This window comes from Babylonia areolata, chromosome 11 (assembly GCF_041734735.1).
Source record: "Babylonia areolata isolate BAREFJ2019XMU chromosome 11, ASM4173473v1, whole genome shotgun sequence".
NCBI classification, from domain to species: Eukaryota; Metazoa; Mollusca; class Gastropoda; order Neogastropoda; family Buccinidae; genus Babylonia; species Babylonia areolata.
Genome location: NC_134886.1, coordinates 14,130,964 through 14,158,638, shown reverse-complemented (window position 1 = coordinate 14,158,638; position 27,675 = coordinate 14,130,964). Strand labels below are relative to the sequence as shown.

The following is a 27,675-nucleotide window of genomic DNA, read 5'->3' as shown; positions in this document are numbered from 1 at the left end:
ATAGGACAAGACAGGACATGGCAGGATAGGACAGGACAGGACAAGACAGGACAGGACAAGACAGGACAGGACAGGACATGGCAGGTTAGGACAGGACAGGACAGGACAGGACAGGACAAGACAAGACAGGACATGGCAGGACAAGACAGGACATGGCAGGATAGGACAGGACAAGACAGGACATGGCAGGATAGGACAGGACAGGACATGACAGGACAGGACAGGACAGGACAAGACAGGACAGGACAGGACAGGACAGGACATGGCAGGATAGGACATGGCAGGATAGGACAGGACAGGACAAGACAAGACGTAGACCGATACAAGACAGGACAGGACAGGACAAGACAAGACAGGACAGAAAAAGAAAAGGCAAAGCAGGACAAGACAAGACATAGACCGATACAAGACAGGGCAGGGCAGGATAGAACAAGACAAGACAGGACAGGACAGGACAAGACAAGACAGGACAGAAAAAGAAAAGGCAAAGCAGGACAAGACAAGACATAGACCGATACAAGACAGGGCAGGGCAGGATAGAACAAGACAAGACAGGACAGGAAAGACAAAACAAGACAAGACAGGACAGGACAGGACAAGGCAACGCATGACAAGACAAGACATAGACCGATACAAGACAGGGCAGGGCAGGACAGAACAAGACAAGACAGGACAGGACAAGACAAGATAGGACAGGACAGGACAAGACAAGACAAGACAAGACAGGGCAGGACCGGATAAGACAAGACAGAGACCGATACAAGACGAGACCCAACGATACAAGGCAAGACAGGGTAGGACAGGACAAGACAGGACCAGAAAAGACACAGACCGAGACCAGGCGAGACCCAACGAGACAAGGCAAGACAGGGTAGGACAGGACAAGACAGGACCAGAAAAGACACAGACCGAGACCAGGCGAGACCCAACGAGACAAGACAAGACAAGACCTTTATTTCAGGAAACAACGTGGGTGTTGGGAGTACATGAAAATGAAAGATATTATCTGCAACCGATACAAAACTATGAAGCAGTGCGCACAATCAGTTGCAGTGGCAACAGGGAGGGAGGGGAGAGGATTAGGGAAGAGCATGTGAGAGGGAAGGGAAAACATTGGGTTGTGTGAAGGGAAGGGGAGGGGAAACAATGGGTTGTGGGAAGGGAAGGGAAAACAATGGCTTGTGTGAAGGGAAGGCAAGGGAAAACTGTGGGTTGTGAGAAGGGAAGGCAAAACAGTGGGTTGTGAGAAAGGAAGGGAAAACAGTGGGATGTGAGAAGGGAAGGGAAAACAGTGGGTTGTGAGAAGGGAAGAGAGGAGAAAACAGTGGCTTGCGTGAATGGGAAGGGAAAACAGTGGGTTGTGTGAAGGGAAGGGAAAACAGTGGGTTGTGTGAAGGGAAGGGAAAACAGTGGGATGTGAGAAGGGAAGGGAAAACAGTGGGTTGTGGGAAGGAAAGGGAATGGAAAACAGTGGCTTGTGTGAAGGGAAGGGAAAAGAAAACAGTGGCTTGTGTGAAGGGAAGGGAAAACAGTGGGTTGCAGGAAGGGAACGGAAAACAGTGGATTGTGAGAAGGAAAGGGAAAACAGTTGGTTGCGGAAAGGGAAGGGAAAACAGTGGATTATGTCAAGTGAAGGAAAGGGAAAACAGTTGGATGCGGAAAGGAAAGGGAAAACAGTGGATTATGTCAAGTGAAGGGAATGGAAAACAGTGGCTTGTGTGAAGGGAAGAGAATGGAAAACAGTGGGTTGTGAGAAGGGAAGGGAAGGAAAAACAGTGGGTTGTAAGAAGGGAAGGGAAAACAGAGGGTTGTGTGAAGGGAAGGGAAAACAGAGGGTTGTGTGAAGGGAAGGGACAAGAGTGGGTTGTGCGAAGGGAAATGAATGGAAAACAGTGGGTTGTGAGAAGGGAAGGGAAACAGTGGATTTTGTGAAGGGAAGGTGAAACAGTGGGTTGCGTTAAGTGAAGGGTTGTGAAAAAAGTGAGTTGTGTGAAAGGAAGGGAAAACAGTGGATTGTGTTAAGGGAAGGAAGGGGAAAACAGTGGATTGTGTTTAGGGAAGGAAGGGGAAAACAGTAGGTTGTGTGAAGGGAAGGGATGGGAAAACAGTAGGTTGTGTGAAGGGAAGGGATGGGAAAACAGTGGGTTCTGTGAAGGGTATGGAAAGCAGTGGGTTGTGTGAAGGGAAGGGAAAACAGTGGGTTCTGTGAAGGGAAGGGAAAAAGTGGGTTGTGTGAAGGGTATGGAAAGCAGTGGGTTGTGTGAAGGGAAGCAACGGGAAAACAGTGGGTTGTGTGAGGGGAAAGGAAGGGAAAACAGTGGGTTGCCTGAAGCAAACGGAAGGGAAAACAGTGGGTTACTGAAGAGGAAGCGAAGGGAAAACAGTGAGTTGTGTGAAGGGAAGCGAAGGGAAAACAGTGAGTTGTGTGAAGGGAAGGGAAGGGAAAACAGTGGGTTGTGTGAAGGGAAGGGAAAACAGTGAGTTTTGTGAAGGGAAGTTAAAGGAAAACAGCGGATTGTTTTAAGGGAAGGGAAAACAGTGGGTTGTGTTAAGGGAAGTGAAGGGAAAACAGTGGATTGTGTTAAGGGAAGTGAAGGGAAAACAGTGGGTTGTGTTAAGGGAAGGGAAGGGAAAACAGTGGGTTGTGGGAAGGGAAGGGAAGGGAAAACAGTGGGTTGTGTGAAGGGAAGGGAAGGGAAAACAGTGGGTTGTGTTAAGGGAAGGGAAAACAGTGGGTTGTGTTAAGGGAAGCGAAGGGAAAACAGTGGGTTGTGTGAAGGGAAGGGAAGGGAAAACAGTGGGTTGTGTGAAGGGAAGGGAAGGGAAAACAGTGAGTTGTGTGAAGGGAAGGGAAGGGAAAACAGTGAGTTTTGTGAAGGGAAGTGAAGGGAAAACAGTGGATTGTGTTAAGGGAAGTGAAGGGAAAACAGTGGGTTGTGTTAAGGGAAGGGAAAACAGTGGGTTGTGTTAAGGGAAGGGAAAACAGTGGGTTGTGTTAAGGGAAGTGAAGGGAAAACAGTGGATTGTGTTAAGGGAAGTGAAGGGAAAACAGTGGGTTGTGTTAAGGGAAGTGAAGGGAAAACAGTGGGTTGTGTTAAGGGAAGTAAAGGGAAAAGAGTGGATTGTGTTAAGGGAAGGGAAGGGAAAACAGTGGATTGTGTTAAGGGAAGGGAAAACAGTGGGTTGTGTTAAGGGAAGTGAAAACAGTGGGTTGTGTTAAGGGAAGGGAAAACAGTGGGTTGTGTTAAGGGAAGGGAAGGGAAAACAGTGGGTTGTGTGAAGGGAAGGGAGGGGAAAACAGTGGGTTGTGTGAAGGGAGGGGAAAACAGTGGGTTGTGTGAAGGGAAGGGAAAACAGTGGGTTGTGTGAAGGGAGGGGAAAACAGTGGGTTGTGTGAAGGGAAGGGAGGGGAAAACAGTGGGTTGTGTGAAGGGAAGGGAAAACAGTGGGTTGTGTGAAGGGAAGGGAGGGGAAAACAGTGGGTTGTGAGAAGGGAAGGGAAAACAGTGGGTTGTGTGAAGGGAGGGGAAAACAGTGGGTTGTGTGAAGGGAGGGGAAAACAGTGGGTTGTGTGAAGGGAGGGGAAAACAGTGGGTTGTGTGAAGGGAAGGGAGGGGAAAACAGTGGGTTGTGTGAAGGGAAGGGAGGGGAAAACAGTGGGTTGTGTGAAGGGAAGGGAAAACAGTGGGTTGTGTGAAGGGAAGGGCATCACGCCTTCCCTGAAAACGAATCCTGGAAAGATGTGTACACGCAAAGTTTCACGCTGTTCCACGCTTTTTTTATTGTTTATTTATGTATCTATTTATTGATTTATTGATGTATTCGTTGATGTAATCATTTGTGAATTTTTTTCGTTGTTGTTTACCTGTCACCCGATGCAGGTAAATCAGCGGGAGTGGTGACGACCACACGGGTCACTCACGCCACACCGGCCGCCACTTACGCCCACACCCCGCACAGAGACTGGGAGGGCAGCGTCCCCTCAGGGCAGTCCCCCTGTAAAGACATCGCCTCCCAGCTGGTGGAAGAAAACCCCGACATCCATGTAAGTTCGGAATGAGGGGAAGTGGGAAGGTGGAAATCAAATCGTGTTGCTCATTGTAGCATCCCAGCCACCTCAAAGCGATGTTTCAGAGTTGAGGGAAGGTCTGAAGGGGAGGGGGGGGGGGGATAATGATTGTGGATCGGATGGGTGTAGTTGATCTTGGAGGTGATGTCATTAATCAAAAGCCCCCATACTCCCGCTTCCTTTTGGATTGGATGGGGCCTTGTCAAAATCTTGAAAGGGAAATAAATCTAAATGGTGAAATATTGGTGGAAGTTTTTTGCTTTGTTTTGTTTTGGTTTGGTTTGGTTTCCATTGACCCCAGCACGTTCCTTTTCTTTCTTTGTAGTTAAATCACAGTCTGGAAGCATCTTATCAAAGAAGCATCTTATCAAAGAAGCATCTTATCAAAGAACGGAGTATATCTATCTATCTCTCTATCTATATGTGTCTGTATGTATAAGCGTGCGTGCGCGCGTATGCGTGTGTGTGTGCATGTTTGCGCGTTCGTCCGTGTGTGCTGGGCAGGTGGTGATGGGCGGAGGACGGAGAGAGTTCCTGCCCAACAACACGGTCACAGACCCCGAGGAAGGACTGGTGGTCAAGGGACGTCTGGATGGGAGGAACCTCATTGAGGTCTGTGAAAGACATTGGACATTGGACTTGTGGTGCAGTGTTCGTTGACCACTGATCAGGGTTAACACTTCTGCCTTATTAAATGCTAAAACAACTGGCAGGGCTGTTGAGAGCATGACATTTAGGTTGTTACTAAATGCCCCATACACAAATCATTGTGAAAATATTGAATGCATTTGCAAGGGAGAGCACGTTTTAACCCGCTGTTTAGACATGAAACCTTTTTTGCCTTCAGAAATAACTGAACACGTGTTACCTGTTTCAAATGTTTTTTTTTTTTGTTTTTTTTTGGGGGGGGGAGGGGGGGGGGGGGGAGTTATATATTTCAAACTGTTCTTTATCAAAATTAGCTAGTTATGTGTTAAATAGTCCAGTTGGTTGTTTATTGTAGGTCCCCCACAGGAACCTCTTTTCAAATAATAATGTACAGAAGTAGTGCATACAATATTTGATTATTGATTAATTATTTTTTGTCCTAATCCCGCTTCCCCCGTCCCCCCTCTCACACACACCCTTCTAATATTATGTTTTTTCTTTCTCCAATCACTGACACTCACCCTCTCCATTTTACATTTTGTACTCTTATCTTTTCCACATTCTGTTCTCTCTCTGTCTCTGTCTCGGTGCGTTGTGGGAGCTTAAACACGCCCAGCATGCACAACCTGAAAACGGAGTGTTGCTGCCTCCGAGGCAAGGTAAAAGCGGTAATACACATAAAAGCCCACTCATTCAATCCGGAGGAAAAAAAAGTGTAATCAATATGAGAAGCAATTTGAATGTGTTCATGATATTCATCATATTCTACAATATAGCATATGCACGTGTGTGTGTGTGTGTGTGTGTGTGTGTGTGTGTGTGTGTGTGTGTGTGTGTGTGTGTGTGTGTGTGTGTGTGTGACACAGCTATGGAAAGAGACCCAGAAAAACAAATCCAGGAATTACCGCTACGTGTGGAATCAAACCGAATTTGACGCAGTGACGCCAGAAAACACAGACTACTTACTGGGTACGTATGATGTTTCTTCTTCTTCTTCTTATCTGTCTGTCTGTCTGTTTGTCTCTGTCATTGTCTCTCTCTCTCTCTCTCTCTCTCTCTCTCTCTCTCTCTCTCTCTCTCTCTCTCTCTCATTTTATGAGAGAAGGGAAATAAATCGCATATAACACTGTCATTTACATACATTTATTCCCCTTATATCATTTTATCTGTCTCTTTCTGTCTGTCTGTCTGTCGCTCTCTCCATCACTTCTCTGTCTGTCTGTCGCTCTCTCCATCACTTTTCTCTCTGTCTGTCGCTCTCTCCATCACTTCTCTGTCTGTCTGTCGCTCTCTCCATCACTTTTCTGTCTGTCGCTCTCTCCATCACTTTTCTCTCTGTCTGTCGCTCTCTCCATCACTTTTCTCTCTGTCTGTCGCTCTCTCCATCACTTTTCTCTCTGTCTGTCGCTCTCTCCATCACTCCTCTGTCTGTCTGTCGCTCTCTCCATCACTCCTCTGTCTGTCTGTCGCTCTCTCCATCACTTCTCTGTCTGTCTGTCGCTCTCTCCATCACTTTTCTCTCTGTCTGTCGCTCTCTCCATCACTTCTCTGTCTGTCTGTCGCTCTCTCCATCACTTCTCTGTCTGTCTGTCGCTCTCTCCATCACTTTTCTGTCTGTCTGTCGCTCTCTCCATCACTCCTCTGTCTGTCTGTCTGTCGCTCTCTCCATCACTTCTCTGTCTGTCTGTCGCTCTCTCCATCACTTCTCTGTCTGTCTGTCGCTCTCTCCATCACTTCTCTGTCTGTCTGTCGCTCTCTCCATCACTTCTCTGTCTGTCTGTCGCTCTCTCCATCACTTCTCTGTCTGTCTGTCGCTCTCTCCATCACTTCTCTGTCTGTCTGTCGCTCTCTCCATCACTTCTCTCTCTGTCTGCCGTACGTATTTCATTGAACATTGATGAATTTGTGGTGCGCTTTGGTTTGTATTTGTTTTATTTTCTGACGTTTAGGAACATATTTACTTTAACATTTTCTTTTTTTCTCACTTCATCTAAGTTATGCTCGATTCATATCAATTACTGCATTTGTAAATCGATTACAGTTTGCTGCTGCTTCAAGTATAGCGCTATGTGATACATAAATTCTTCTTCGATTCTTCTTCTTCTCTGTGAAGAGTCATTGGGCCGCCGCACAGAAAAAACTTCTCAACAGATTCCTCCAGGTCTGTTGCTCGTGTGTCAAAGCCTGGGTCTCTTCAGATGTTTTGAGTGTTTGTTCTGCACTGCTGTCTGTCAGTGTTTGGCTTCCTCTTCGGTCTCCCTCAACAGTGGCCGTCCTCAAAGAACTGATAAACACCCCTCACCCTACCTCTCTCTCTCTCTCTCTCTCTCTCTCTGTATATATATATATATATATATACATATATATATATATATATATATATATATATATATATCTGTGTGTGTGTGTGTGTGTGTGTGTGTGTGTGTGTGTGTGTGTGTGTGTTGTTAGGAATGATCAGAGAAGGGGAATAATGATTAGCCAATGTAGCGAATTGTTTTGAGTTACTTCCCTTGTATCATTTTGTGTGTGTGTGTGTGTGTTCTTATCTATCTCTCCGTCTCTCCACCAGCGTCGATCAGAAAAGAACTTTTCCACATAAAAGGGATTGGTAGCGCGTATATTATATGATGACCGTGACGATGACGACGACGACGATAATGATGACAACAACGATGACGATGTACTCAGACGTTGGATGACACATTTCATCGAACTGAAACCACAGCCAAGAAATGAACCACGCTTGACAGGAACAGATGACGATGGCGACAATAAAGTTCAGGCTTCTCTCCCTGAGAGCACGCTTCGCCACAGAACAGCGCCACCCATAATTATTGTTTCTTTTCTTTTACTCTGTATGTTTTGTTCAAAGTTGGTTTCTTTTTACTACATAATTTGTAGCCGTGAGTTCTTTGACGTGCGTTTAGTGCATGCTGCACACGGGACTCATCGTCTCATCCAAATGTCTAGCACCCAGATAGTGTGTTGTGTGCTTTTGGCGTGCGGCCCTGTCAGTCGGCACGCCGTGTGGTCAGTATTTTGTTGACCGTGTGTTGTGAGGCGCCGTCTGTCCGCTGTGGTCACTCTCTGCAGTCGGTGTTCCACTCTTATGTGGCCCAGTCTGTGTGCTCGATGTTGGAGCATCGTGTACTGCCCGAGTGTTGCTGCTGCGATGAGCGTCGTCCTGGTGTGCTGCTCCTCTCGTACCGACACACCCTTCACACCTCGTTGCTGTTGACTCGGGGAGACATCGGTGTTGTCATGCTGCGTAAAACCACCACTCAGGGTCTAGTGAAGGCGAGAGGTGGAAGAGGGTTGAAAAGCCCGGTCCGTATAATCATGGGACTCAAACACGTCGACACTGGCTTCCTGATCGGACACATTACCTCTTGACCACCGCTGTCCTGATACTGATGATAATGGAGTGATGGCCTAGAGGTAACACGTCCGCTTAGGAAGCGAGAGAATCTGAGCGCACTGGTTCGAATCACGGCTCAGCAGTCGATATTTTCTCCCCCTCCACTAGACCTTGAGTGGTGGTCTGGACGATAGTCATTCGGATGAGACGATAAACCGAGGTCCCGTGTGCAACATGCACTTAGCGCACGTAAAAGAACCCACGGCAACAAAAGGGTTGTTCCTGGCAAAATTCTGTAGAAAAATCCACTTCGATAAGAAAAACAAATAAAACTGCATGCAGGAAAAAATACCAAAAAAAAAAAAAAAAAAAAAGGGTGGTGCTGTAGTATAGCGACGCGCTCTTCCTGGGGAGAGCAGCCCGAATTTCACACAGAGAAATCTGTCGTGATAAAAAGAAACACAAATACAAATGACGATGACATCGATGATGAATACGATGATGACGAAGTGTCTGGGTGTGACGGGCCTGTTCAGTTACAGCTAACTGTGTGAAGATCTTGTTCAGGGACCACCACCCTCCCACCCACACCCACACCCTCGCCTCCGGGACGCTCTGTTTCAGTTTCCAGGAAATCATGATCTGTAACTTACTGTCATTTTACATGGACTGAAACATACGTGGGTGATCTAGTCTCTTTATGTTACTTTCAATGTTCCAAACTTTATGTTGGAGTCTGTGTGGACAGTGCGAGATGTTGATAATGAACTGGGCTTTCTAAGGCGGTTTTGCTTGATCTTTTACAGTTGTTTTGCATTCTCTTTCACTGGTGTTAAGAACTGATGGCTGTTAGCCCAGTCCTGCCTCCTTGCGATCGGCAGGGCTGCGGGCAACAGTTGAATTGATTTGATGTGATGTGATGACAGGTCTGTGTGATGTCATGTGACAGGTCTGTGTGATGTCATGTGACAGGTCTGTGTGATGTCATGTGATGTGGTGACAGGTCTGTGTGATGTGATGACAGGTCTGTGTGATGTCATGTGACAGGTCTGTGTGATGTCATGTGACAGGTCTGTGTGATGTCATGTGATGTGGTGACAGGTCTGTGTGATGTGATGTGACAGGTCTGTGTGATGTGATGTGATGTGACAGGTCTGTGTGATGTCATGTGACAGGTCTGTGTGATGTCATGTGACAGGTCTGTGTGATGTGATGTGATGTGATGACAGGTCTGTGTGATGTGATGTGACAGGTCTGTTTGATGTGATGTGACAGGTCTGTTTGATGTGACAGGTCTGTGTGAGGTGTGATGTGTGACAGGTCTGTGTGATGTCATGTGACAGGTCTGTGTGATGTATGTGACAGGTCTGTGTGATGTCATGTGATTGTGTGACAGGTCTGTGTGATGTGATGACAGGTCTGTGTGATGTCATGTGACAGGTCTGTGTGTGATGTATGTGACAGGTCTGTGATGGATGTGATGGTGACAGGTCTGTGTGATGTGATGTGACAGGTCTGTGTGATGTGATGTGATGTGACAGGTCTGTGTGATGTCATGTGACAGGTCTGTGTGATGTCATGTGACAGGTCTGTGTGATGTGATGTGATGTGATGACAGGTCTGTGTGATGTGATGTGACAGGTCTGTTTGATGTGATGTGACAGGTCTGTTTGATGTGACAGGTCTGTGTGATGTGATGTGATGTGATGTGGCAGGTCTGTTTGATGTGATGTGATGTGACAGGTCTGTGTGATGTCATGGGACAGGTCTGTGTGATGTGATGTGACAGGTCTGTTTGATGTCATGGGACAGGTCTGTTTGATGTGACAGGTCTGTGTGATGTGATGTGACAGGTCTGTGTGGTGTGATATGATGTGACAGGTCTGTGTGGTGTGATGTGATGTGACAGGTCTGTGTGATGTCATGTGACAGGACTGTTTGATGTGATGACAGGTCTGTTTGATGTGATGACAGGTCTGTTTGATGTGATGTGACAGGTCTGTGTGATGTGATGTGATGTGACAGGTCTGTGTGGTGTGATGTGACAGGTCTGTGTGATGTGATGTGATGTGACAGGTCTGTGTGATGTGATGTGATGTGACAGGTCTGTTTGATGTGATGACAGGTCTGTGTGATATGATGTGACAGGTCTGTTTGATGTGATGTGACAGGTCTGTTTGATGTGACAGGTCTGTGTGATGTGATGTGACAGGTCTGTGTGATGTGACAGGTCTGTGTGATGTGAGGTGACAGGTCTGTTTGATGTGACAGGTCTGTGTGATGTGACAGGTCTGTGTGATGTGAGGTGACAGGTCTGTTTGATGTGACAGGTCTGTGTGATGTGATGACAGGTCTGTGTGATGTGATGTGACAGGTCTGTGTGATGTGATGTAACAGGTCTGTGTGATGTGATGACAGGTCTGTGTGATGTGATGTGACAGGTCTGTGTGATGTCATATGATGTGACAGGTCTGTGTTATGTGATGTGACAGGTCTGTATAATGTGATGTGATGTGACAGGTCTGTGTGGTGTGATGTGACAGGACTGTTTGATGTGATGTGATGTGATGTGATGTGACAGGTCTGTGTGATGTGATGTGATGTGATGTGACAGGTCTTTTTGATGTGATGTGATGTGATGTGATGTGACAGGTCTGTTTGATGTGATGTGATGTGATGTGACAGGTCTGTTTGATGTGATGTGATGTGACAGGTCTGTGTGGTGTGATGTGACAGGTCTGTGTGGTGTGATGTGACAGGTCTGTTTGATGTGATGTGAAGGTCTGTGTGGTGTGATGTGACAGGTCTGTTTGATGTGATGTGATGTGAAGGTCTGTGTGGTGTGATGTGACAGGTCTGTTTGATGTGATGTGACAGGTCAGTTTGATGTGATGTGACAGGTCTGTGTGGTGTGATGTGACAGGTCTGTGTGGTGTGATGTGACAGGTCTGTTTGATGTGATGTGACAGGTCAGTTTGATGTGATGTGACAGGTCTGTGTGGTGTGATGTGACAGGTCTGTGTGGTGTGATGTGACAGGTCTGTTTGATGTGATGTGACAGGTCTGTTTGATGTGTTGTGACAGGTCAGTTTGATATGATGTGACAGGTCTGTTTGATGTGATGTGACAGGTCAGTTTGATGTGATGTGACAGGTCTGTGTGGTGTGATGTGACAGGTCTGTGTGGTGTGATGGTATGTGACAGGTCTGTGTGGTGTGATGTGACAGGTCTGTGTGATGTAATGTGATGTGACAGGTCTGTGTGATGCGATGTGACAGGTCAGTTTGATGTGTTGTGATGTGACAGGTCTGTGTGATGTGATGTGATGTGACAGGTCTGTGTGATGCAATGTGACAGGTCTGTGTGGTGTGATGTGATGTGACAGGTCTGTGTGATGTGATGTGACGTGACAGGTCTGTGTGATGTGATGTGATGTGACAGGTCTGTGTGATGCGATGTGACAGGTCTGTGTGATGTGATGTGACAGGTCTGTGTGATGTGATGTGATGTGATGTGATGTGACAGGTCTGTGTGATGCGATGTGACAGGTCTGTGTGATGTGATGTGACAGGTCTGTGTGATGTGATGTGATGTGATGTGATGTGACAGGTCTGTGTGATGCGCTGTGATGTGACAGGTCTGTTTGATGTGATGAGATGTGACAGGTCTGTTTGATGTGTTGTGACAGGTCAGTTTGATGTGATGTGACAGGTCTGTTTGAAGTGATGTGACAGGTCAGTTTGATGTGATGTGACAGGTCTGTGTGGTGTGATGTGACAGGTCTGTGTGGTGTGATGTTATGTGACAGGTCTGTGTGGTGTGATGTGACAGGTCTGTTTGATGTGATGTGACAGGTCTGTGTGATGTAATGTGATGTGACAGGTCTGTGTGATGCGATGTGACAGGTCAGTTTGATGTGTTGTGATGTGACAGGTCTGTGTGATGTGATGTGATGTGACAGGTCTGTGTGATGCAATGTGACAGGTCTGTGTGGTGTGATGTGATGTGACAGGTCTGTGTGATGTGATGTGACAGGTCTGTGTGATGTGATGTGATGTGACAGGTCTGTGTGATGCGTTGTGACAGGTCTGTGTGATGTGATGTGACAGGTCTGTGTGATGTGATGTGACAGGTCTGTGTGATGTGATGTGATGTGATGTGACAGGTCTGTGTGATGCGCTGTGATGTGACAGGTCTGTGTGATGTGATGTGATGTGACAGGTCTGTGTGATGTGATGTGATGTGACAGGTCTGTTCAATTACAACCACATGGAGTACGAGGCGGACAGAGCTCAAGACAAAGGGGGAGAGCCCAGCTTAAGGGAGATGACGGAGAAAGCCATTCGAATGCTGCAGACCAACAACAAAGGGTTCTTCTTGCTGGTGGAAGGTTCCCTCTCTCTATTCTGTCTGTTTCCGTATCTCTCTGTCTGTCTCTGCCTTAACCTATTTGTCCGTGTCACACACACACACACACACACACACACACACACACACACACACACACACACACACATAAACAAAACACGAACTCACATGCTAACCTCTCCGCCATCCCGCAACCACACTCACATCCCACACCGCCACTACACCCTTTTCAACCAACACTCCACATCTTTATCCCCAAATCCAAGCTTTCGTTTATGTTTATTTATTTATTTATTTATTTATTTATTCATTTATTTGCCCTTCAGGAGGCCGTATTGACCATGGGCACCATGACACCAACGCTGCACGTGCACTGCACGACACTGTGGCCTTTGCCGACGCCGTGGAAGGGGCGGTGAACATGCTGGACACCTCGGACACTCTGATCGTGGTCACTGCTGACCACTCCCATGCTTTCGCCATGGCTGGCTACCCCAGGAGGGGCAACGACATTCTGGGTATATAATACGATATTGTTATGATAAGTTGGTTTGGTCTTTCAGTTCTGTGTGTTGTTTGCTGGTGTGGGTTTGGGTGAGGGGTGTGGTGTGTGAGGGGTGTGGTGTGTGATGGGTGTGGTATGAGGGGTGTGGTGTGTGAGGGGTGTGGTGTGTGGTGTGAGGGGTGTGGTGTGAGGTGTGTGGTGTGTGGTGTGAGGGGTGAGGTGTGTGTTGTGAGGGGTGTGGTGTGTGAGGGGTGTGGTGTGTGGTGTGAGGGATGTGGTGTGAGGTGTGTGGTGTGTGGTGTGAGGAGTGAGGTGTGTGGTGTGTGGTGTGAGGAGTGAGGTGTGTGGTGTGAGGAGTGAGGTGTGTGGTGTGAGGTGTGTGGTGTGTGGTGTGAGGAGTGAGGTGTGTGGTGTGAGGAGTGAGGTGTGTGGTTTGAGGGGTGTGGTGTGAGGGGTGTGGTGTGTGGTGTGAGGGGTGTGGTGTGTGAGGGGTGTGGTGTGTGGTGTGAGGGGTGTGGTGTGAGGAGTGAGGTGTGTGGTGTGAGGGGTGTGGTGTGAGGGGTGTGGTGTGTGGTGTGAGGGGTGTGGTGTGTGAGGGGTGTGGTGTGAGGGGTGTGGTGTGTGAGGGGTGTGGTGTGTGGTGTGAGGGGTGTGGTGTGTGAGGAGTGTGGTGTGTGGTGTGAGGTGTGTGGTGTGTGAGGGGTGTGGTGTGTGGTGTGAGGGGTGTGGTGTGTGAGGAGTGTGGTGTGAGGGGTGTGGTGTGTGGTGTGAGGGGTGTGGTGTGTGGTGTGAGGAGTGAGGTGTGTGGTGTGAGGAGTGAGGTGTGTGGTGTGAGGGGTGTGGTGTGAGGGGTGTGGTGTGTGGTGTGAGGGGTGTGGTGTGTGAGGGGTGTGGTGTGTGGTGTGAGGGGTGTGGTGTGTGAGGAGTGTGGTGTGAGGTGTGTGGTGTGTGGTGTGTAGGTGTGTGGTGTGTGAGGTGGTGATTGGTGTGTGGTGTGTGAGGTGTGGAGGGGTTGTGGTTGTGGTGTGAGGGTGTGTGTGTGTGATGTGTGTGAGGTGTGTGGTGTGGGTGTAGGTGTGTGGTGTGAGGGTGTGGTGAGGTGTTGTGATGTGTGTGAGGTGTGTGTGGTGGTGTGTGGTGTGAGGGTGTGGTGTGTGGTGTGAGGTGTGGTGTGTGTGTGGGTGTGGTTGTGGTGTGTGTGGTGTGAGGTGTGTGGTGTGGTGTGAGGGTGGGTGTGATTTCTGAGGGTGTGGTGTGTGAGGGTGTTAGGTGTGAGGTGTGTGGTGTGAGGTGTGTGGTGTTGAGGGTGTGTGGTGTGTGTGGTGTGAGGTGTGTGGTTGTGAGGGGTGTGGTGTGAGGTGTTGAGGTGTGGTGTGAGGTGTGAGGGTGTGTGGTGTGAGGTGTGTGGTGTGTGATTGTGAGGGTGTGTGTGGTGTGTTGGTGTGTGGTGTGAGGTGTGGTGTGGGTGTGATTGGTGTGTGAGTGTGAGGTGTGAGGTGTGTGGTGTTTGAGGGGTGTGGTGTGGGTGTGAGGTGTGTGGTGGTGTGTGAGGGTGTGGTGTGAGGTGTTGAGGTGTGGTGGATGTGAGGTGTGGTGTGGTGTGTGGTGTGTGAGGTGTGAAGGGTAGTGAGGGTGTGTGGTGTGAGGTGTGTGGTGTGAGTGTGTGAGGTGTGTAGGGGTGTGGTGTGTAGGTGTGTTGAGGTGTGTGGTGTGAGTGGTGATGTGTGTGTGGTGTGTAGGTGTGTGTGTGAGGTGTGAGGGTGTGTAGGTGTGAGGGTGTGAGGTGTGAGGTGGTGTGGTGTGAGGTAGTGTGTTAGGTGTGTAGGTGTAGGTGTGTGGTGTGAGGTGTTGGTGGGTGTGTGGTGTGAGGTGTGTGGTGTTAGGTGTGTGGTGTGAGGTGTGAGGGGTGTGGTGTGAGGTGTGTGGTGTGTGGTGTGAGTGTGGGTGTGTGGTGTGAGGGGTGTGGTGTGAGGTGTTAGGTGTGTGGTGTGAGGTGTGTGGTGTGTGTGGGTGTTAGGTGTGTGTGTGGTGTAGGTGTTGGTGTGAGGTGTGTGGTGTGTGGTGTAGGTGTGTGGTGTGAGGTGTAGGTGTGTGTGTGGTGTGTGGTGTGTGGTGGAGGTGTGTGGTGTTAGGTGTGTGGTGTGTGTGGTGTGAGTGTGTGGTGGTGTGGGTGTGTGGTGTGTGAGGGTGGGTGTGGTGGTGTGAGGTGTTGGTGGGGTGTGAGGGTGGTGTGAGGTGGTGTGTGTGTGAGGTGTAGGTGTGTGTGTGAGTGGTGTGTGGTGTGTGTGGTTGAGGTGTGGGGTTGGTGTGGGTGTGTGGTGTGAGGTGTGTGTGGGTGTGAGGTGTTAGGTGTGTGGTGTGAGGTGGTGTGGTGTGAGGGTGTGTGGTGTGTGGTGTGAGGTGTGAGGTGTGAGGTGGTGGTGTGTGTGTGGGTGTGAGGTGTGTAGGTGAGGGTGTGTGGTGTGTGGTGTAGGTGGGTGTGAGTGTGTGGTGTGGGTGTGAGGTGTGTGTGGTTGGTGTAGGTGTGTGGTGTTGAGGTGTGTGGTGTAGGTGTGAGGTGTGAGGTGTGAGGTGTGTGTGTGTGAGATGTGTGTGTGGTTGGTGTGGTGTGAGGTGTGAGGTGTGGGTGTGTAGTGTGATGTGGTGTGTGGTGTGTGTGGTGTGGGTGTGTGTGAGGTGTGTGGTGTGGGTGTGAGTGTGTGTGTGTGTGTGGGTGTGGGTGTGTGGTGTGAGGTGTGTAGGTGTGGTGGTTGTGAGGTGGTGGTGTGTGGTGTGGGTGTGTGTGTGTGAGGTGTGAGGTGTGTAGGTGTGAGGGGTGTGGTGGAGGTGTGTGGTGTGAGGTGTGTGGTGTGGGTGTGGGTGTGTGGTTGTGGTGTGGTTGGTGTAGGTGTGAGTGGTGTAGTAGTGTAGGTGTGAGTTGATGTTGTGTGAGGTGTGTGGTGTGAGGTGTGAGGTGTGTGGTGTGAGGTGTGTGGTGTGAGGTGTGAGTTGTGTGGTGTGAGGTGTGAGGGGTGTGGTGTGAGGGGTGTGGTGTGCTGGGTGTTTCGTTTGACCTGGTGTAAGTTCAGAACAAGACATTGACTGCGTACGTGCGCGTGTTGTGTGTGCGTGCTGACAGGCTTGCAGGCTTCGAGCACATGCAGATGTCTGAGGGAGGGGTGGTGGTGCACGCACGCACACACGTGCAGTACTTCAATAAATATGAAATCTGCTTACAAAAAGAAGAAGTAAAAAACACCATAAAGTATACAGCGAAACACACACACCCACACCCACACCCACACACACACGCGCGCACACACACACACACACACACACACACACACACACACACACACACACACACACACAGACACACACGCACACACACCCACACCCACACCCACATACACACGCACACACACCCACACCCACACACACACGCACACACACACACACACACACACACACGCACAGAGACACACACACACACACACACACACACACACACACACACACACACAAGCAAAGTGAAAGGAGGTGAAAGCGAGCGAAGTGAATCGAGGTGTGTGTCAGGTGTGGTGAGGGAGGTGGATGGTCAGCCTCACCTGGCTCGGGACGGCATGCCCTACACCACCCTGGTGTACGGTAACGGGCCTGGCTTCACCGGACTGCACGACCCCTCCCTGCCTGGACGTCAGAACGTCACTGACGCCATAGCCAGTAAGTAGCCACATCAAACAACACGGTCCTGATAATGTAGACACGCAGAAAAAAAAGTAAGTCCATGCCCCATTTGGGAGATGAGTAAAGCAGTTTGATATCAATCATATTGACATTGCAAAAAAAAAAAAAAAAATCCAAATAATTATTATCGCAACAGAAGTCCGATTACACCTTCAGAATAGATGCACATAAGGCTCACTCCTTGACAATGGCCAAGCAGGTTCAGCTTTCGTTATACCAAAACTGAAAACTGAACGATCGTACTATATTGGTAAAAATCGATCGATATTCACAGCTGAACTTATCGCTGTTCTTATGGCTTTAAATTATATTCTTGATCTTCCAGTTTGCCTTCTACAAGTCTTATTTTGTGTTACTTCAAAATCTGCATTATATGCTTTAAACTCATCAAAATGTAAGAACAAGTCCAAAATAATAATAGAAATAAGTCACATTGTACGTCTTTTGAATTTGAGAGGAACGCATATAACTTTTTGTTGGGTTCCTTCTCACCTTGGTCTCCTACATAAATAATGGGCTGACAGGACTACAAGAAAAGGTGCAAAACACCAACAGGGAACCACACAACTTCATGTGCCTTTGTCTGTACCAGAGGGGTACCGCTTACTAGAAAAATCATCGCTGCGAGCAGGATTCAAACCTACGCGGGAAGATCACAATGGATTCCATCGCCTGAACCACTCGGCCATCGGAGCACACTTCATTTTGGTAGTAAATAATTATATGATAAATAGTTTCTATCATGTCAGTCTATGAACGATCGCAAATGACGCAGCTCACCGTGAGGCTACAGTATTACCATTAATCGGAAAACGAACCATTTTCTCTTTGTGGCTGTACTCAGCAATGTCGTCCTGAAAATACAAGAAAACGAAATTCTTCATGGCCCATGGACAACACAAGAGAAAAAATACACAAAAGAAGGAAAGTTTTCCATGATAAGTTATCTGTGAATTTGTGAGAAATCATTTTCTCCTCTGCGCATGTGCGTTCAGTCACTGTTTGAACTTGAGAACAGCTGTTTCATTGATAGGAAATATGATCCACAGGAACTTGTACAACGGGCATCGATCTTCTTCCATCTGTCTTGACAACTGTTCGTGTAAAACTGCTCGGTGTGTGAGGCGGGGTTTTGGGGAGGGGGGAGGAGGTAGGTCATTAAACTAGCGTGTATTGCCGTGCGCGCGTGTGTGTGTGGGTGAAGGACGAGGATCTGTGAATAACTCTTGTAGTTTCCCATCATTGGAAGAGCCCATATTAGTTTTTGCCAAACCAAAGTAAACTGGCTTTGATCGCATGATTTACCTTAACAAGAGTTTTTTAAGATGAAAAAGGTGTCGTAATGTGCCCTCCAGCAAGAAAGGAGTACCGGGGTCTGTCGGCTTTCTTGTGGTGCGTACACACATCCAGAATTTCTGCCATGCTAGTTCATGATGTCTTTCTACCTAGTTCATGATGTCTTTCTACCATGCTAGTTCATGATGTCTTTCTACCTAGTTCATGATGTCTTTCTGCCATGCTAGTTCATGATGTCTTTCTACCTAGTTCATGATGTCTTTCTACCATGCTAGTTCATGATGTCTTTCTACCATGCTTGTTCATGATGCCTTTCTACCTAGTTCATGATATCTTTCTACCATGCCAGTTCATGCCTTTCTACCTAGTTCATGATGTCTTTCTACCATGCCAGTTCATGCCTTTCTACCTAGTTCATGATGTCTTTCTACCATGCCAGTTCATGATGTCTTTCTACCATGCTAGTTCATGATGTCTTTCTACCATGCCAGTTCATGATGTCTTTCTACCATGCCAGTTCATGCCTTTCTACCATGCCAGTTCATGATGTCCTTCTACCATGCCAGTTCATGATATCTTTCTACCATTCCAGTTCATGATGCATTTCTACCATGCCAGTTCATGATGTCTTTCTACCATGCCAGTTCATGATGCCTTTCCACCATGCCAGTTCATGATGCCTTTCCACCATGCCAGTTCATGATGTCTTTCTACCCAGTTCATGATGCCTTCCTACCATGCCAGTTCATGGTGCCTTTCCACCATGCCAGTTCATGATGCCTTTCCACCATGAACTGATGCCTTTCTACCATGCTAGTTCATGATGTCTTTCTACCATGCCAGTTCATGATGTCTTTCTACCTAGTTCATGATGCCTTTCTACCATGACAGTTCATGATGCCTTTCTACCATGCCAGTTCATGGTGCCTTTCTGCCATGCCAGTTCATGATGCCTTTAACGGCCATCGGGGCAGTGTATTCACGTCCACTGGCCCCAGGGTTCAAGGTAGGAAGTTGGGGCCCAATCCTCTCCTTCAGCCGTTTTAACCATCCCCAACCGAAGTCGAGTATCCATTTACACCTGGTGAAGTGAGGAAAATGGAAGAAAAGTTCCTTTCCCAAGAACACAACATCATGCCGGAACAGGGCCTCGATTCCCCAGCACTAGTGGACACTGGGTGAGGAGCCCAGCACCTCACGGATTCTGCCAGGCCTCCTTTAATTCAACCTTTAGATTTCACTAGGAGGTGGGAGGAACTGCGGCTAATGAAGCGGAATGCATTGCTGAGAAAAACAAGTGATACAGACCTAAACGTTATATAATCATGTGAGCATTTCCAGCGAAAGGTTTTGCAGTCTAGTTAAGCAGTAACAGGAGAAAAGTGGGCAGCAGGTAAAATTACAATTATTTATATTTCGTATGTGAACAGTTCCTCTGGGGGATCTGAGACATGGGAGAATATAGACCTTGGGGAACATACATGTCATCCTTTTTTCTGTTGACCCCGATGTGGAACCAAAAAAAACAACAAAAAAACACACACACAAGAAACAACAACAAATTCAATTTCCTGAGGATTTCATCTGCATTACGAATGAATGCTTCTTCGTCATCAACCTGTGATGACTGTCATATTTAGAGTGGGAAAACAACTGAAGAATAGGGAACAGTTGTTTGTGAATAAAGCACAATTAACGTCATGGCCTCCACCACCACCAGTACAACCCATTTCTATCAGCTTACCAAAAAAACACGGCAGAGAAACGGTCCTTCTTTTTGTTACAGTCTTCTCTCAAATGCAGACAAAAAAACTTGTATCCACAGTGACATCCCTAGATCATCCGGCAGCATTTGATACCACTGACCACCAAATTCTTATCAGCTGTCTTAGCACTGCTACTGGCATTCAGTATACAGCTTTAAAATGATTTTCATCATATCTCAGACCGTCATATTACTTCTTAGGTTATCCCTCTTGTATTTGGTGTCCCTTAGGGATCCGTTCTTGGGCCTGTTTTATTCCCTTCATACACTCAGTCTTTGTCTGACATCATCAAAAGGCATTTATCTAAATGTTATAAATACGTTAATGACACTGAGTTACAAAAAGACGCTCCACATTCTGAAATCAAAACAGTCAGTGCTTAGAGTTCTTCACCAAATTCTCAACTCTCTTACGGGCACGTCCTTGTACTGTGTGCTCAATTTTACTGTAAAACTGCATTGTCTCACTAGCATTAATTTCACTCTGTCATTGCAGACAATATGTTTTGCAGTGTATATGTTTTGAGCATGCTATTGCACACATAATTGATGTCATGTGTTATGAGCATTCTTTTCTTCTTCTTTTTATATCTGTATACACTTGTTTGATTCTTTCACAGCCAACATATCCTACCTCCAACAGTCCATCGTCCCCATGGACTACGAGACACACGGAGGAGAGGACGTTGCAATTTATGCGCGCGGCCCCATGGCGCACCTGTTTCACGGGGTGCACGAGCAGAATTATATTCCTCACGTGATGGCTTACGCCTCGTGCGTGGGGGCCTACAGCAAGGATGCAGAATGTGCCAGAGCTCTGGAGAAGACATCGGGCTCCAGTGGGCTGATGTTGGACAGGCGCCTGACTTGGTTGTGGATGTTGGTGGGCGCGTTGATTTTGTTTGCATAAATCATTCAGAACTGTTTATGTTTTTTCAATTGGTGTTTTCTGGATTCGTTATGAGACTGTTGTTTGAAATCACTTGTGTAATTCCTTAAGTGATTATTCTTTGATTTTCATTTGTGATTTCGGTGTTGTTGTTTCATCTCTGGTACTCCGTTTGAAATTGTCGGTTTCTGATTATACTTGTGAAGCTTATTCTGAGTTCAACAATGTATTAAATTTATTCTAATCTCAGACCAGGGAACGTTTCTTGTGAATTCAATTGCGTACTTTTGCTCTGATTTCACAATGTCTGTGTGCTCTGATTTAGCGGTGAAATTTCATGGTATATAATCTGATTGGACAGTGTTGAGCTTTGCTTTCATAATGTTCACCAGTTGAGTTTTGCTTTTATAATGTACACTGAGCTTTGCTTTCATAATGTTCACTATTTGAGTTTTACTTTCATAATGTTCACTAGTTGAGTTTTGCTCTCATAATGTTCACTAGTTGAGTTTTGCTCTCATAATGTTCACCAGTTGAGATTTGCTTTCATAATGTTCACTAGAGTTTTACTTTCATAATGTTCATTAGCAATCTGATTTCAATGTTTACTCAGTTGTGATTTCAAGACGTACGATCTGAGTTGATGTCAGTAATGTGACACCATCACAATACAACATAACCGTGTTTTGAATTTACAGTGTTTCATAATCTCTTGCATGAATGTATCTTCCTGTCAAAAAACAAAGGTTGAAGAGTTCCATCTTTTTCACTTCCTCGTTTACACAAAACGAGCCTGTGTAATAACCCTGTTTCGGTGCTCTCTCTCTCTCTCTCTCTCTCTCTCTCTCTCTCTCTCTGTGTGTGTGTGTGTGTGTGTGTGTGTGTGTGTGTGTGTGTGTGTGGTGAACTTTATTCAACAACCGCAGCTAGGAGAAAAATCACCTGAGGCAGGGTGATGGACGTTAAAACCTATCCAGTCACCACCTTCATGCAGACGTTAAAACCAGTCACCACCTTCGTGCAGACGTTAAAACCAGTCACCACCTTCATGCAGACGTTAAAACCAGTCACCGCCTTCATGCAGACGTTAAAACCAGTCACCGCCTTCATGCAGACGTTAAAACCTATCCAGTCACCACCTCCATGCAGACGTTAAAACCTATCCAGTCACCACCTCCATGCAGACGTTAAAACCTGTTCAGTCACCACCTTCATGCAGACGTTAAAACCTATCCAGTCACCGCCTTCATGCAGACGTTAAAACCTATCCAGTCACCGCCTTCATGCAGGCGTTAAAACCTATCCAGTCACCGCCTTCATGCAGGCGTTAAAACCTATCCAGTCACCACCTTCATGCAGACGTTAAAACCTATCCAGTCACCGCCTTCATGCAGACGTTAAAACCTATCCAGTCACCGCCTTCATGCAGACGTTAAACATCAGCGAGACAAACGTTTGAAAACAATTTTCATACATTTTTATTATCTAAAAAAATGACATTTTAGTCACGAATCATTACTTTTTCCTTTTCACTTTGTTAAACTCACATGATAATACCTTTTCTTACGCCAATACGGTAGTGACTGAAAATGGTTGATATCAGGACAAGATGATGTTGGATGTATTTATTCCATATATTATGTTCTAGTTCTGAAAATGGGAATCAGTCCTAGCAAGCACAAACGTTAATGGGGAGCCATGCATTAACACCTGCAGTGTGCCAAAAGTGTGATACTTGTTGGAATTGAAAGGGGGAGAAAAAAAAAGAAAAAGAAAGACAAGAAAAGACGTCGCTGGTGACGAGGTTTGATGACTGACGGCACTCCCCCTGTTTGCCCTGATCCCACCCAGTCATGTCCACACACGGCAAGTGTTTCCTTCACACCGCCAACAGTGCTTCCTTCACACCGCCAACAGTGCTTCCTTCACACCGCCAGCAGTGCTTCCTTCACACCGCCAGCAGTGCTTCCTTCACACCGCCAACAGTGCTTCCTTCACACCGCCAGCAGTGCTTCCTTCACACCGCCAGCAGTGCTTCCTTCACACCGCCAGCAGTGCTTCCTTCACACCACCAGCAGTGCTTCCTTCACACCGCCAGCAGTGTTCCCTTCACACCGCCAGTGTTTCCCCCGCCAACAGTGCTTCCTTCACACCGCCAACAGTGTTTCCCTCACACCGCCAGCAGTGTTTCCTTCACACCGCCAACAGTGCTTCCTTCACACCGCCAACAGTGCTTCCTTCACACCGCCAACACCGCCAGCAGTGCTTCCTTCACACCGCCAACAGTGCTTCCTTCACACCGCCAACAGTGCTTCCCTCACACCGCCAACAGTGCTTCCTTCACACCGCCAACAGTGCTTCCCTCACACCGCCAACAGTGCTTCCTTCACACCGCCAACAGTGCTTCCTTCACACCGCCAACAGTGCTTCCCTCACACCGCCAACAGTACAGTGCTTCCTTCACACCGCCAACAGTGCTTCCTTCACACCGCCAACAGTGCTTCCTTCACACCGCCAACAGTGTTTCCTTCACACCGCCAGCAGTGCTTCCTTCACACCGCCAGCAGTGTTCCCTTCACACCGCCAGCAGTGCTTCCTTCACACCGCCAGCAGTGTTCCCTTCACACCGCCAGCAGTGCTTCCTTCACACCGCCAGCAGTGTTCCCTTCACACCGCCAACAGTGATCCCTTCACACCGCCAACAGTGCTTCCTTCACACCGCCAACAGTGCTTCCCTCACACCGCCAGCAGTGCTTCCTTCACACCGCCAGCAGTGATCCCTTCACACCGCCAGTGTTTCCCCCGCCAACAGTGTTTCCTTCACACCGCCAGCAGTGCTTCCTTCACACCGCCAACAGTGCTTCCTTCACACCGCCAGCAGTGCTTCCTTCACACCGCCAACAGTGTTTCCTTCACACCGCCAACAGTGCTTCCTTCACACCGCCAACAGTGTCCGCCAACAGTGTTTCCTTCACACCGCCAGCAGTGCTTCCTTCACACCGCCAACAGTGTTCCCTTCACACCGCCAACAGTGTTTCCTTCACACCGCCAGCAGTGCTTCCTTCACACCGCCAACAGTGTTCCCTTCACACCGCCAACAGTGCTTCCTTCACACCGCCAACAGTGCTTCCTTCACACCGCCAGCAGTGCTTCCTTCACACCGCCAACAGTGCTTCCTTCACACCGCCAACAGTGCTTCCTTCACACCGCCAACAGTAGCAGTGTCTCCTTCACACCGCCAACAGTGTTTCCTTCACACCGCCAGCAGTGCTTCCCTCACACCGCCAACAGTGCTTCCTTCACACCGCCAGCAGTGCTTCCTTCACACCGCCAACAGTGATCCCTTCACACCGCCAGTGTTTCCCCCGCCAACAGTGTTTCCTTCACACCGCCAACAGTGCTTCCTTCACACCGCCAACAGTGATCCCTTCACACCGCCAGTGTTTCCCCCGCCAACAGTGTTTCCTTCACACCGCCAGCAGTGCTTCCTTCACACCGCCAGCAGTGCTTCCTTCACACCGCCAGCAGTGCTTCCTTCACACCGCCAACAGTGCTTCCTTCACACCGCCAACAGTGTTCCCTTCACACCGCCAACAGTGCTTCCTTCACACCGCCAACACACCGCCAACAGTGCTTCCTTCACACCGCCAACAGTGTTCTATTCACACCGCCAGCAGTGTTCCCTTCACACCGCCAGCAGTGCTTCCTTCACACCGCCAACAGTGCTTCCTTCACACCGCCAGCAGTGCTTCCTTCACACCGCCAGCAGTGCTTCCTTCACACCGCCAACAGTTCTTCCTTCACACCGCCAACAGTAGCAGTGTCTCCTTCACACCGCCAACAGTGTTTCCTTCACACCGCCAGCAGTGCTTCCCTCACACCGCCAACAGTGCTTCCTTCACACCGCCAGCAGTGCTTCCTTCACACCGCCAACAGTGATCCCTTCACACCGCCAGTGTTTCCCCCGCCAACAGTGTTTCCTTCACACCGCCAACAGTGCTTCCTTCACACCGCCAACAGTGCTTCCTTCACACCGCCAACAGTGATCCCTTCACACCGCCAGTGTTTCCCCCGCCAACAGTGTTTCCTTCACACCGCCAGCAGTGCTTCCTTCACACCGCCAGCAGTGCTTCCTTCACACCGCCAACAGTGCTTCCTTCACACCGCCAACAGTGTTCCCTTCACACCGCCAGCAGTGTTTCCTTCACACCGCCATCAGTGTCTCCTTCACACCGCCAGCAGTGCTTCCTTCACACCGCCAACAGTGCTTCCTTCACACCGCCAACAGTGCTTCCTTCACACCGCCAGCAGTGTTTCCTTCACACCGCCAACAGTGCTTCCTTCACACCGCCAACAGTGCTTCCTTCACACCGCCAACAGTGCTTCCTTCACACCGCCAGCAGTGCTTCCTTCACACCGCCAACAGTGTTTCCTTCACACCGCCAACAGTGTTTCCTTCACACCGCCAACAGTGTTTCCTTCACACCGCCAACAGTGCTTCCTTCACACCGCCAACAGTGTTTCCTTCACACCGCCAACAGTGCTTCCTTCACACCGCCAGCAGTGCTTCCTTCACACCGCCAACACACCGCCAACAGTGCTTCCTTCACACCGCCAACAGTGCTTCCTTCACACCGCCAACACACCGCCAACAGTGCTTCCTTCACACCGCCAGCAGTGTTTCCTTCACACCGCCAACAGTGTTCCCTTCACACCGCCAACAGTGCTTCCTTCACACCGCCAACAGTGCTTCCTTCACACCGCCAGCAGTGCTTCCAGCAGTGCTTCCCTCACACCGCCAACAGTGCTTCCTTCACACCGCCAGCAGTGCTTCCTTCACACCGCCAGCAGTGTTCCCTTCACACCGCCAACAGTGTTTCCTTCACACCGCCAACAGTGCTTCCCTCACACCGCCAACAGTGCTTCCTTCACACCGGCAGCAGTGCTTCCTTCACACCGCCAACAGTGCTTCCTTCACACCGCCAACAGTGTTTCCTTCACACCGCCAGCAGTGCTTCCTTCACACCGCCAACAGTGCTTCCTTCACACCGGCAGCAGTGCTTCCTTCACACCGCCAGCAGTGCTTCCTTCACACCGCCAACAGTGTTTCCTTCACACCGCCAACAGTGCTTCCTTCACACCGGCAGCAGTGCTTCCTTCACACCGCCAGCAGTGCTTCCTTCACACCGCCAGCAGTGCTTCCTTCACACCGCCAGCAGTGCTTCCCTCACACCGCCAACAGTGTTTCCTTCACACCCCCAACAGTGTTTCCTTCACACCCCCAACAGTGTTTCCTTCACACCGCCAACAGTGTTTCCTTCACACCCCCAACAGTGTTTCCTTCACACCCCCAACAGTGTTTCCTTCACACCCCCAACAGTGTTTCCCTCACACCGCCAACAGTGTTTCCTTCACACCGCCAACAGTGTTTCCTTCACACCGCCAACAGTGTTTCCTTCACACCGCCAGCAGTGCTTCCTTCACACCGCCAACAGTGCTTCCTTCACACCGCCAACAGTGTTTCCTTCACACCGCCAACAGTGCTTCCTTCACACCGCCAACAGTGTTTCCTTCACACCGCCAACAGTGCTTCCCTCACACCGCCAACAGTGTTCCCTTCACACCGCCAACAGTGCTTCCTTCACACCGCCAACAGTGCTTCCTTCACACCGCCAACAGTGCTTCCTTCACACCGCCAACAGTGCTTCCTTCACACCGCCAACAGTGCTTCCTTCACACCGCCAACAGTGTTCCCTTCACACCGCCAACAGTGCTTCCTTCACACCGCCAACAGTGCTTCCTTCACAGTGCCGCACGGATGGGTCTGGCGTCATGCTGAGTGCTCTCCGGCTTCCTGGCGGGGTGTTAGATGGTCCACGTTCCCGGGCGTGAACACCCTCCTCATTACAGAGTGAGTGGCGTTGATAAATCACTGAGGGTCCATGCGAGATAACACGTGTGGAGTCTGGCCCACATTCTGACGTCATTTTAGCCAGCATAGCAGTGAGGGCTGAAGCCTTGACGAATATACCGTCACATGCATTGTTGTATTGTATTGTATTGTATGGTATTGTATTGTATTGTATTGTATTGTATTGTATTGTACTGTATTGTATTGTACTGCGCTGCTTTTGTCAGAATAACTCTCCCTGTGTGAAATTCGGGCTTTCTCTCCAGGAAGACCAATTCACCACAATGCAGCAACATTATATTTGTGTTTGTTTCTGCCTGCAGATGTATTTCTGTCGCTATCACAGTGCATTTTACTTATGTCGCTATCACAGTGTGTGTCGCTATCACAGTGCATTTTACTTATGTCGCTATCACAGTGTGTGTCGCTATCACAGTGCATTTTACTTATGTCGCTATCACAGTGTGTGTCGCTATCACAGTGCATTTTACTTATGTCGCTATCACAGTGTGTGTCGCTATCACAGTGCATTTTACTTATGTCGCTATCACAGTGTGTGTCGCTATCACAGTGTATTGTACTTCTGTCGCTATCACAGTGTATTTTACCTCAAACTGTCTCCAGGGACGACCTTCTTGTTCACGTGAGCAAAGTGTATACTGCACGCGGGACCACATGTGACTGTCTAAACCAATCATCAACGGGCGAAGCCTGGTACAAGTGCTGGTGCTGCATGTTGGATGTGGGGTTATTTTGGCCTGGGGGTGGGGTGGAGGGTAGGGGAGGCGGGGGAGAGGGAGGGTCACGCATGGTGCCGTCCTGCCAGGCGTGAATGCTGGGTGTTTAGTTATCTATTTATTTGTTTATTTGTTTGTTGGTTCATTCATTTGTTTTTATTATCATTGTTATCCTTCTTCTTCTTCGTCGTCGTCGGCTACGTCTTCTTCTTCCTCTTATCATTATTATGATTGTGATGATGATAACAGCAATTACAGTAATAATAACAGTAATCATCATCATCATCATCATCTTCATTATCATCATCACAAAAGAAACCACAGCAACAAAGTGGTTGTCTACCTATGAAAAATTTGTGAAAAAAATGCACCTCGGTAGCAAAACACTTGCAGACAAAAA

General features: G+C 48.4%; 1 protein-coding gene across 2 annotated transcripts in view; it reads left to right on the top strand.

Annotated features, from left to right (window-relative positions):
- LOC143287556 (alkaline phosphatase-like) overlaps positions 1-21,318 on the top strand; it is a 38,078-nt gene extending 16,760 nt beyond the window's left edge. For both annotated transcript variants that reach the window (XM_076595646.1, XM_076595645.1), the window contains exons 5-11: positions 3,882-4,045; positions 4,574-4,681; positions 5,584-5,686; positions 12,328-12,468; positions 12,773-12,964; positions 16,507-16,653; positions 20,359-21,318. In XM_076595646.1, coding sequence (XP_076451761.1) covers positions 3,882-4,045; positions 4,574-4,681; positions 5,584-5,686; positions 12,328-12,468; positions 12,773-12,964; positions 16,507-16,653; positions 20,359-20,648 — 1,145 coding nt within the window. In that variant the 3' untranslated portion in view covers positions 20,649-21,318. The remainder of the gene's footprint in view (positions 1-3,881; positions 4,046-4,573; positions 4,682-5,583; positions 5,687-12,327; positions 12,469-12,772; positions 12,965-16,506; positions 16,654-20,358) is intronic.
- The last annotated feature ends 6,357 nt before the right edge of the window (positions 21,319-27,675 follow it).